Raw genomic sequence first — 11,289 nt, 5'->3', positions numbered from 1 at the left:
GACCTTGACCAACAATAAAGATATTTTTCTTTGGAAACGTGCTTAGGATTTTATTTAAAGGTCCTTTTTTACTAGGTCCCTTCTGGCTTGCTATAATATAATTGAGAAGCCCTGATCTCCTGCGTTAACGTGCCAAAATAAACTTGCAGTGATAGATGATCTGCCACATACAACATGGAGGCCACGGTCACGTGTCGTAGCAACGGTTTCATGCGCACAATGCGGTGTATGTCTATATCCATGTCTATGACCATATCAACCCAAATCGCTACAAGGTGCTACTTCGCAGGCAAAGCAACGTTCAAGATGACAAAAAAAGAACATTACAGCATTATTTCTCTCTTTCAGTAGAAAACAATGACGCTTATTTTATCGTCTTGTCCGGACAACCGCCGCGGGGAATAGCACGGACACTAAAAGGGGCACACGTCTGTCCACAATCGGTCTCCTCCACCTCACCACCATTTTGCTTGTCAGTGATGGAGCACATCAGGACGCCCAAGGTATCGTCAACAATGACACGCTAACATTTGTACTCAAACTGAGATTTGCCATTTTGCTATTTCTTCGCACCGGGTTATTTTTAGTTCATAGCCCAACCCGGCTGAGTTACGCCGTGGTTTTTGCATCCCAAATGGGCGAGAATCTTCCTTTGGGCAAGGACGAGCATCCGCTATGGCGTTAGTGAATGTAGACAAACAAGCACAACACGGCACCTATTTTGTGCCTATTTCGAGGCTTGAAATTGTCTTTTCTGTGACTTGACACTGGGCGTAATGCCATTTTCTCAAAGCGTCTAAAAAAGCATCAATTGAGTGGTTTACACCCACCTTGTACATATTTTCTACAGTTGGCGTTTGTGACATTTTTCTAATCAGATGCCATCGCCATCTTTGGACATTGGGCCAGCCATGACGAAGCAAAAATAATAATTATGCTCTTAACATGAGGAAAAGCCATGAATGTTTTGACATTGTAGTTTTTTTTCTCCAAATTAAACAGTTAGAACAGACGTTTCATTGATAAATAAATAAAATAAAACTCCTCTTCGTGTGTGTATTTGTTTCATACAGGTGGAAAATGTGCATCTTCTGGACCGCTCAAAAGGCCAAAGAAAAGCCACTGTTGGGACTCTCTACCTGTCAGCGACACATTCCATGTTTATAGAAAACAACCCTGAAACACGCAAGGAGACGTGGGTAAGCAGAGAAGCCTTCTTATTAACTGTCCAAACCGTTTTAGCCGAACATTCCGGAAGCAAACGATCGCTGCCAATGGTTCATGGCAATAGTGTCATTCCATCTAGCGCATATTTGAGGTTTAACACTACTTTTTTACTATGAAATGAAGTTTTGTTTCATTTTAATGTTCGGTAGAGACTGTATACACAATTGTGAATCATTATAATTAGACAGGCACCCTATCAAAAATGGATTACGCTGTTTTTATGAGGAAAAAAATGGACAGCTTCCTCATTGGATGTCGTCCTTTTTGATAGTTTTGAATCACATGACAAATTACTCAACAGGATGAGATGGTGTGTGCATTTTCTAGTGTCCTAGGCAAAACTGAAGACACTTGCATTTTAGTCCTCGTGGTACAAGTCAAGCGTGTCATGTTTTGCAATCTATTGTTAGTCATTTATCATTCTCTAATGGTCCCATGATTTAATGGAAGGGTTGTTTGTCCTCCTCATTCTTACAGTCTGTTTGTCTTGGCTGTTATGGGAATTAAAATGTGTTGCAACTGACTTGTTTCAGATCTTGCACAGCATGGTAAGCAGCGTGGAGAGGTTGCCCACCACGCCGGCGGGTAGTCAGCTCGTCTTGCGCTGCAAAGATTTCCGGGTCTTCCAGCTTCTCGTCCAACAGGAGAAAGACTGTCTGGATGTCTACGCCTCCTTGTTGAGGTTGTCGCGACCAGGTTGGTCCACTTTGAAGCGCCAATGATGTCTTTTATTTGGTTTTAAAAACACGCCCAGTCATAGGAATAAAGCGGCAGAATTGAATTGAATGCTGATGAAATTGAATTGGAATTGCATTGGAATTGAATTGGGATTTGATTTGAATTGGGATTTGATTTGAATTGGGATTTGATTTGAATTGGGATTGGATTTGAATTGGAATTTGATTGGAATTTGATTTGAATTTGAATTAAATTTGAAATTGGATTTGAATTGGAATTGAATTGGAATTGAATTGGAATTGAATTGGAATTGAATTGGAATTGAATTGGAATTGAATTGGAATTGAATTGGAATTGAATTTAAAATGGATGAAATTGAATTTCAGATAGGTTGACTGAATATTTCCTGTTTTCCAGAAAAGTACAGCGAGCTGTACTGCCTGTCGTTCAACCCCAACATTAACAAAGAGGAGAGACAAGAGTCTTGGGACTTCATCGACTTGATGGCCGACTACAAAAGAATGGGAGTTCCAAATAACCTCTGGGTTACCTCAACGGCCAACAGTCAATACCGGGTGAGTTCCTAGCCAATGTTTCTCAACACAAAATCTGCTTCTCAAAAAAAAAAGACAACTTGAAAAAATCCGCTCAAAAAATCTTTCCAGATCTGCGAAACGTACCCATCGGAGATATTTATTCCAAAGTCGGCCACATCTTCCGTCGTCACCGGCAGCTCCAGATTCCGCAGTCGAGGTCGATTCCCCGCCCTCTCCTACTTCCACCGGGACACGCTGGTCAGTATTTGACGCAAACGCCCAGAACGACACGAGAACGTAACGCTAACGTTTCTGCCCCGCCCCCAGGCCGCCATTTGCCGCTGCAGCCAACCCCTGTCGGGCTTCAGCGCACGTTGCCAAGAGGACGAAATAATGCTGCAAGCCGTGATGAAATCCAACCCCGGAAGTAACTATATCTACGTGGTGGATACCAGGCCCAAGGTAGTGCTTTGAAAATCCCAGTCCTAGCGCGTTTGGCTACATGGCGCCCTCCCTCTTCCCGACTGTCCACACAGCTAAACGCCATGGCCAACAGAGCCGCCGGCAAAGGCTACGAGAACGAGGACCACTACGGCAACATCAAGCTGCACTTTATCGGCATCGAGAACATCCACGTCATGAGGAACAGTCAACAGAAAATTATTGACGGTAAGACCGCACTGGGGAAAGTAGGAAGAGTGAAATTGGAGGTCAAAGTGTTTTGCTGTGATGGCTGCCAATTTGCTGATCTCGCTGGTCTTTCTTGCAGTCGGCGAAATGCGAACCCCGTCAATGACCGACTTCCTTTGGGGTTTGGAAAACTCGGGTTGGCTCAAACACATCAAAGCCATACTTGACGTCGGAGTCTTTATCGCCAAGGTACGTGCTTACTATTTAAATCACATGTGTCAGACTGGTTGATTGGTGGGCCGCTTTAAGGTCAACTCCATTTCACTGGACCATTTTAGATATAATATTTAGATTTTTTTAAATAAATCGATTAAAAGAACTGGATTAAAAGCCCTGAATAGTCTGTTTTTTTTATTTAATATACATCTCTACTCTTCATTCTAATTTGATCCTAAAACCGAAAGTTGCCACTCATGATTGACTTTCCCGGGCCGCACAAAATGATGCGGCGGGCCAGATTTGGCCCCCGGGCCACCGCTTTGACACCCGTGGGTTAAACGCTTTGTTTTCAAAGAACCATTCATGGAGCCCCCATATTTTTGCACGACATTTAATGCACAGAATCCTTTTTTTTGTTTTGTTTTTTGTTCAGGCGGTGGCTGACGAGGGGGTGAGCGTGTTGGTCCACTGCTCCGACGGCTGGGATCGGACCGCCCAGGCCTGTTCCATAGCCAGCATACTTTTGGACCCCTTTTATCGAACCATCAAAGGAATGATGGTAAAAAAAAAACATATTAGTTGTTCCTCACAGTATTTACACGTACGTAACTCCCTCTTCTTTTGTCGTGCAGGTACTGATAGAAAGAGACTGGATTTCCTTTGGTCACAAGTTCTCCCACAGGTGAACAAGCATTATATTATCTTTACCTTAAATCAGGTATGAAAAATAAAAAAAGTCCATCTGGGTCTTGTTGTTACCGGGTAGAACTTTCGAAGTTCGGAAATCACATTTGCTTGCTATTATCTACCAATAGTAAGAGCATTTTTTTCAATAATATGCTATTTTTTGTATTTCATGGTCCCCCTGCATTGAAAATGAATGGTTACTCATTTCAATTTGATTCCATTTTCCAGGTACGCCCACTTGGACGGCGATCCCAAGGAGGTGTCTCCCGTTATCGATCAGTTCTTGGAATGCGTGTGGCAGCTTTCTCAGCAGTTTCCCTGCGCCTTCGAATTTAATGAGGGATTCCTCATCGCCATACACACGCACGTTTATTCCTGCCATTTCGGAACATTCCTGGGGAATTGTCAGAAGGAGCGCAACGATATGAGGTAAGAAGAAAAAAAGGAAATTACCTCAAACCTGCCTTTCCAACATCAAATAATGTTGGTGTCCTTTGTTTTTGATATTTGTGGTGTTATACCGTAAAGCTCTCGCGTTCTATACAGTGCATTTGATATATATATGTTTGTTTTATTATTATTTATTTTTTTAGGCTTCACGAGCGGAGTCATTCCGTCTGGCCGCAGTTGTGGAAGGACAAAGCGGACTTTACTAATCCACTGTACAAGGCCGAACTGAGTCAGTGCCAGGGTGTCCTCAGACCCAACACCACCCCCTACTGTTTCAAGTAAGGAACTGCAGCAATGCCTAGCTATTCATCGCTGTACAACTAAAAAAAATTGTTTTCTTTGCTAATCCCATAATTTACTTTGGATTTATCTCAAATATTCATTTACTATCCATCCTATTTATCAATTTGATCAATTTGAGCTGAATTTTAAATAATTCCACTGCACATTCTAACACTGGAATTTTTTTTGTTCTTCATTTTAGAATGTGGAAGGGACTCTACAATCACACGGAAGGGTCGACGCCCGCTTGTCAATCACCTGCCGACTTCCTGTCTGCTGTGAGGGAGGAGTCCCAGCAGCTGGAGGAAGAGCTGGCCAATCAGCAGGAGGTACCACCCGGAGGAAATGCTCCTTACCACCCAGGCTCCAGACAAGGCATACAATAAACACAACACTCATCAACACCAAGTTAGATTTTTTTTTATTCTTATTTTTTTAAGCACTTTTGATAGCATAGTGCAAGGGTGTCAATGCCATTTATTTGTGGGCCGGACCATTTTAGATAGAATATTTAGATTTCTTTTAAATAAATGGATTAAAGGAACTGGATTAAAAACCCCAAATATTCCATTTTTTATAGATTATTTGAGGGTTTAATAATTGATTTTCATTTCAAAAGGAAAACAATATTTTATGTTCCATATTTAAGTGGAGAACCGAAAATATCTTTAAAATTAGTTTGATTTGCAAGATGATTTCTGACCTAAAAACACAGAAAAAATGATTTAAAAATTGCAATTATTGATTTAAAAGGGGGGAAAATCAGGAAATATAATATACATCTATATCTATCATTTGATCCAGTCGCCACTCATGATTGACTTTCTTGGGCCACACAAAATGATGCAACGGGCCATATATGGCCCACGGACCGCCACTTGGACACCGTGGCCTATTTTATCCATTTGACTGGATGAGTAAATTGTTGTCCTTTTCACACAGAGGATCGCGGCGCTAACAGGGAAGCCGCTAACGTGGGAGAAAGTCCAGGTTAAAAGGAGGAGCGGAAACGTGGGCCCGAGACACCTGGGACCGGACCCACCCGGGACGTACTACGCCGTCCCGGCGGGCCGGGACGCCAAAGGCGACAAACGCGCCCTCCTTCTCCCTCTGGACAACCACAGCGACCTGGAGTCGGGGGTGGGGGACCTCAGCAGCCGATCGTCCAGCGCCGGGGAAGAGGGCCGGGACCCCCACGCCGATGGGATGGGGTGGCCCTCGCCATTGCCCGACTCAAATCATTCAAGCTAATGAAGCTATCGTAGCATTATTTTCGTTTTGGTCCCCTTTTTTTAGGGTAAATTGATTTTTTTTAATATATATTTAAGAGCAAAAGAGCTTTTTTAAAAAATTGTGCTCATTTAGTGTCATTTTTTTTAAAGAAAAACGCACTTTAGTGTGTGGAACATTTCATGCAAGTGGATTGGAACATTGCTAGCTTCCAGTTAGCTTTTTTAGCTTCTCGTAAAAGTCGTAAGACATTTTTTTTTGTTTTGGGAAATGGATTTCGAACTTGGTTTTTGTGGTGCAGAGAATATCTGACTAAGAAAACGTGGCTAGAGGGGAAATGGGTGAATCACTTGTGGTGCAATTATTTACTTTGGCAAGCACTTGATGGCTTGAAACACATTTTTGTTTTATTATTATAATCACTGTTAGTCAATTAGGTCTTGGAAGACGTTAAGGGAAGTCTTGCATTGTCATATTTTGACATCGTGGAACAAAATGGGAATATTGTTTACATCAGCCACGCTTTCATTTTGTGCAATATTCATTGTTTACCCCCACAATGTTATGTTTTTACTATTTTTTTGTGTGTGATGAGGGAAAATGATCATTTCGGGTTGCTGAAAACCAACGCTATGACTAAGGAGCGATTTTATTCCTGGATTAAAGGCAGAATAAGTGAACAAACATTTTTTTTGTATTTTATTTTATGTTTTTATACATTTTGGGACAATGCTGTATAAATGTACTTGGAACTCAATGGAAATAGAGGACAGCAAGATGAAATGAGTTTTTGTAAAGAGTCATGCCGTATTATCACATTGTATTCTTCTTCATGGTAAAACAATAAACTCTTTCAGCTGACCATAACATGCTTTGATTTCTTATCCAACACAAAAAGTCAATGTAGAGCCGTTGTGAAGATGGCCAAGCTACTATTGGTAGATGGTACGACAGTTAACATTTTGATCCCTCCCCCTTTGCCCATTTTCTGGTGCTCGGACGTTTGGTCGCCGGATGTTTGATCGCTGGTCGAATGGTGACCGAGAGTTTACTATTAATATCTAAGTACTGTTTGATATCTAATTACATTTGACTAGTGACCAAAAGTCTGGTCACATTTATGATGACATTATTGTAAGGATAGATAACTCCTTGAAATGGAGCAAAAAAAAAGTTGGAACAGCCCTGCAGTACGTCATGTGTGATCCCTTTCTGCAATACTAAGTGTCCTGCGAGTGCAATCAGCGGATTGACGTCAGGTGCTTGTTTCAGCCCAACCCCCGTTGTGGTTCAACTCTGTTTCTGAGGACCAAAAATCTACCCCCACCCACAGCAGCACTGGGAGAGAACTTTGCCCAGCCTTGGTGTGGACCCTCAAAGTAAGTCAAACACTTTTTTGGACTGATTTCAAACATTGCAGACATTTGACATTTTGAACCACTTAAAAGCGACTTGATAAAATTCAAGCCTTGGACTTATGAAGAAATAGCATCCCATAAGACTAGGCCTTCTGGTAACAGGGGTAGGTGGGCAAAATATTCCACAAAGGGCTTTAGTTCCAACTTTCTAAAGAGGAAAGCTTTCCTCAATACTAAGTGTACTGCGAGTGCAATCAGTGGATTGGCGTCAGGTGCTTGTTTCATCCCAACCCCCGTTGTGGTTCAACTCTGTTTCTCTGGACCAAAAAGCTGCTGCCCCCACAGCGAACAGTCCTCGAGCACCGCTTAGCCCCACCCCTGGTATAGACTGTGGAAGCCAGTCCAAGACTTTTTTTTCACCTATTTCAAACGTTTCAGACATTTTGACCCATTTAAGAGCACCTTGATAAAGTTGAAGTGTTGGACATATGAAGGAAGATGTAGCATCCCATAAGACTAGGCTTTTATTTAACAGGGGTGGGCTAACTATTCCGCAAAGTGGAAATTACTTGACAAATGGGGTGCATATTTTCAGTCCTTGCTCTAAAGATACAATACTAAGTGTACTGCGAGTGCAATCAGTGGATTGCCGTCAGGTGCTTGTTTGAGCCCAACCCCCGTTGTGGTTCAACTTTGTGTCTGGGATGGAACAAAAAAGTGTTTCCTCCAGCCACGGTGGGCCTTGAGCACCCCTGAATAGGAACCCTGATAAGAAAGTATTCGGGCAGAAGGTTGGCTCATTGAAAAGTAGAAAAAGTGGGATTTCGTGTTAATAGAGGGATTCAAATCACATTTTTTTGTGATTACAAGGAACTTTAGCTACATTCACAAAATGTTTAGTTTATCTGCAAGGTTAAATAAATGATCAGTAAAAGGGATATTGAATGACAGAGAAAAATACATCATTGTCGTATTTGGCAACTGTTTTATTTCAAAAGCCTTCAAATTCAATTCAGGACATCATACAGTAAATAAAAAAAATCTAAATGAAAAGTGAAATATGTTTTTATCAACCAAGTAGAAAGAAAAATATATTATTTTCATCCTTCACAGATTTGACACATAGAATGTTTTTTTTGTCAATTTGACAGAAATGATGCACATATGATGATTGCTTTGCCTAAAAAAGAAAAAAATCACTGCCAGGCCTCCCAGTCAAATTAGATTGGACGTCAATCGCCCCAATGGTAGCCAATGACATCAGACTCTACATTTTAAAACTGAATAGAAAGAGGCTTCTTATTTTGAAATTTTGGCTTTCATGTCGTGTTTTGGTCTTCATAAAGAAAAAAAACTGAGCCCACCATAGGCCCCGCCTCTTGACACACCCCCCTCAGGTACTTTTCTCACGAAAAGAAAAGTTGCTGGCAAAGTTTGAGCGTTTCTTCCGGACACGTCACTTCATGTCCAACCGTGCGAGGGTCACAGTAGATCTCGTGGTCATTTCCTCCCTAAAACAAAACAATAACATACACACAATATTCATCATTAGTTTGGGTCGCCGGACGTTTGGTCACCCAGACGTTTGGTGGCCGGACGTTTGATGGCCGGACGTTTGGTGGCCGGACGTTTGGTGGCCGGACTTTTGGTGGCCGGACGTTTGGTGGCCGGACGTTTGGTGGCCGGACGTTTGGTGGCCGGACGTTTGGTGGCCGGACGTTTGGTGACAGAGAGTTTACTGTTGAAAGCAGTTCTCAAAATTATATTCATGAGAGAGAGTTTAATATCCAAGTACATTTGACCGGCGACCAAACATCCGGTCACGTTAGTTTTCTACTTCTTTTGAAGGTATTTGTAGCACTAAAAGTGATTGCCATCGAGGTAGAAAAGGCGGCAAACTGACCGGCTTGGTCTTGTCCCCGAAGAAATGAATGGTGGAGTACTTGTCCTTCTCCAGGATCCCCAAGCAGTATCTCTTATCCCAACCCTCGGGGAACACGTCGAAGCTGATTTGCCCTCCTGCCAGGAATCCCAAAATGAGTCAAAAAAATGACAGGTCGTCCAATAAAGCGTCACTCACCGATTGAAAACGACAGGCCTTTTCCTTTGAACTCTTCTTTTAAAACGGAGACAAACGTCTCCCGGATTTTTTCTCTCTGTTGGTGCCAGAAACAGAATGGGGGGGGGGGGGGGGGGGGGGGGGATGAGATATCCCCATCTATTTGTATCTTTATTTTTAATCTAAACACAAGCTAAATGAGTCAAAGTGAGAGAATTGATGCTACCTGATCCAGTTCATAGAACTCTTTGCGTTCTTCCAAGGTACAGCCGCGACCAATCGGAGAAATGTTCAACATGCCGTTACGAAATTCGATAAACGTACCCCTGCCAAGAACAAAAATATAAAAACAATTCCAGCTGGTTTGAAGGCTTAATGAATAAGAGAGGTAAAGAAAGAAGTAAGGTAGTAATAACCTCTTCTTGGGAAGTTTGATTTTGGACAAGTAGACGAGACAAAAGTCGATAAACTGGTGCAGTAGTTCTTCTCCCATCTCAGCTTGAATGGACTGATGAGATGAAGGAGATATTTTAGCTTTAGGAAAAGCCTTTGGAGGACAATGTCTTACCTGAATGGATAGTAAGTGTCCCTCCTTGTAGGCCACAAGACCATTCTCCGCAAATACGTAGTACATTTTCTGGATCACTGTTAACAGACAATCATTGTGGACATTTTATACAAGTTTGAAGTAGGTAAGGACAAGACAAATGTTTGTGTTTCTTACCATCATTTCCCAGTTGCTCTTTGATTTTCACCAGGTCCGAACCGCCGACCACGCCAACACGAACCCGAGTCTTCAACTTCTCAATAAACGAGGCCATTTCAGCAGTTATAGGCTGCAAACACCATTTATTTAACAGTTAAAATACAACTCTTTCCTTTTATCGTGAGATTAAAACAAAAGTTTCACCCGTAAAGGAACATTAGGCCTCATATGTATTTGTTAGACCACTTTTAAAGGTTATGAAACCAATATTTAGAGTAACTCTACCAGCTTTGATTGATCTGTGTATTTTTCTTTTTAGCAAATGCTGGATTTCTTTTAATATTGAGTGTGAATAATCGCAGTACTAATACACTTGACATAAACAGCTGTTACAAAATACTACATGGAAAGGAGGCGTGGCCAAACCAGTGATGACTCAACTTTAAGAGAAAGATGACCGTTCGAGTCTGACCACTTATAAGGCGATCATTACAATAAAAAAATAAATTAAATACTCATAAATTAGGTGTAACATTAAGGTTTGAAACAAGTGAGGCGTATTTGAAATGTGAAAAGAAATAATCTACTTGTCTCGCGGCTGTCAGGGTGCCGTCTACATCAAATAGGCATAGAGTTTTATGGTTCACAGCGATGTCCCCCATTTTCTTTCCCAGCTTCTTCGGCAAAGTCCCAAAGTAGTGTCACCTCCGTTTATGGCTATTGTTCCGGGAATTTCACTACGAGTACATTCATAAGTAAATCTTTTCCGGACTGCGTTTCTTATTTGACTACAACGGCAGCTGTTAAGCAGCGAGAAAGCGAAATTTCGCCGTCTACTGGACTGGAGCTAAATTCACTCTAAATTTACGCATGCGCGGAGCTGATTTCAGCTTGCAACAGATTTTCGAACGCAGTGCTTTGTCATAAACGCCTGAGATTCTTATAAATGTTTATAGCATTTTCTTATCTCCAGAATTCGCCATTTCCACTTAATTAGTATGATTTTAAAAATCACAACGTATTTAAATCCATCCAGATTTCAGATATGGTTATATAATATGTATATACTTTCATTATTTATAAATGTATGGATGTGGGTACATTTAATTGACTCGCTCCCATGTGCACCGCGGTCGAGGTATGTTGTGATAAAATACGAAATGTCTACCTCGCCAAACAATTAAAGACAAAAACCCTGTTTTTATTTCAAACAAAGAAGCTTTCGCG

The 11,289-nt window shown here is 41.6% G+C and overlaps 2 protein-coding genes across 4 annotated transcripts; one reads left to right on the top strand and one right to left on the bottom strand.

Moving 5' to 3' along the window:
• Window positions 1-243: 243 nt before the first annotated feature.
• On the top strand, window positions 244-6,806 carry mtmr7b (myotubularin related protein 7b). Of its 2 annotated transcripts, none has more exons than XM_077719605.1 (14): window positions 244-503; window positions 1,074-1,199; window positions 1,761-1,923; window positions 2,323-2,480; window positions 2,571-2,699; window positions 2,769-2,903; window positions 2,978-3,110; window positions 3,211-3,320; window positions 3,724-3,849; window positions 3,923-3,972; window positions 4,206-4,406; window positions 4,571-4,705; window positions 4,912-5,038; window positions 5,652-6,806. In XM_077719605.1, the coding sequence occupies exons 1-14, from the start codon at window positions 480-482 to the stop codon at window positions 5,958-5,960; spliced, it is 1,926 nt and encodes a 641-aa protein (XP_077575731.1). In that variant the 5' UTR covers window positions 244-479; the 3' UTR covers window positions 5,961-6,806. The 2 variants fall into 2 exon arrangements, with proteins under 2 accessions (XP_077575731.1, XP_077575732.1); XM_077719606.1 differs by having other exon boundaries at window positions 245-503; window positions 4,912-5,084; window positions 5,652-5,856.
• A 1,456-nt stretch (window positions 6,807-8,262) lies between these two features.
• pmm2 (phosphomannomutase 2) lies at window positions 8,263-10,879 on the bottom strand. 2 transcript variants are annotated; one of them, XM_077718968.1, is made up of 8 exons: window positions 10,650-10,879; window positions 10,081-10,192; window positions 9,925-10,001; window positions 9,773-9,864; window positions 9,583-9,682; window positions 9,378-9,453; window positions 9,201-9,316; window positions 8,263-8,808 (listed from the first exon to the last, which is right to left on the bottom strand). In XM_077718968.1, the coding sequence occupies exons 1-8, from the start codon at window positions 10,722-10,724 to the stop codon at window positions 8,704-8,706; spliced, it is 753 nt and encodes a 250-aa protein (XP_077575094.1). In that variant the 5' UTR covers window positions 10,725-10,879; the 3' UTR covers window positions 8,263-8,703. The 2 variants fall into 2 exon arrangements, with proteins under 2 accessions (XP_077575094.1, XP_077575096.1); XM_077718970.1 differs by lacking the exon at window positions 8,263-8,808 and adding an exon at window positions 8,893-9,035.
• Window positions 10,880-11,289: the final 410 nt, after the last annotated feature.

Source organism: Stigmatopora nigra, chromosome 6, assembly GCF_051989575.1.
Source record: "Stigmatopora nigra isolate UIUO_SnigA chromosome 6, RoL_Snig_1.1, whole genome shotgun sequence".
NCBI lineage: Eukaryota > Metazoa > Chordata > Actinopteri > Syngnathiformes > Syngnathidae > Stigmatopora > Stigmatopora nigra.
This window is presented reverse-complemented; position numbering and strand designations above follow the sequence as displayed.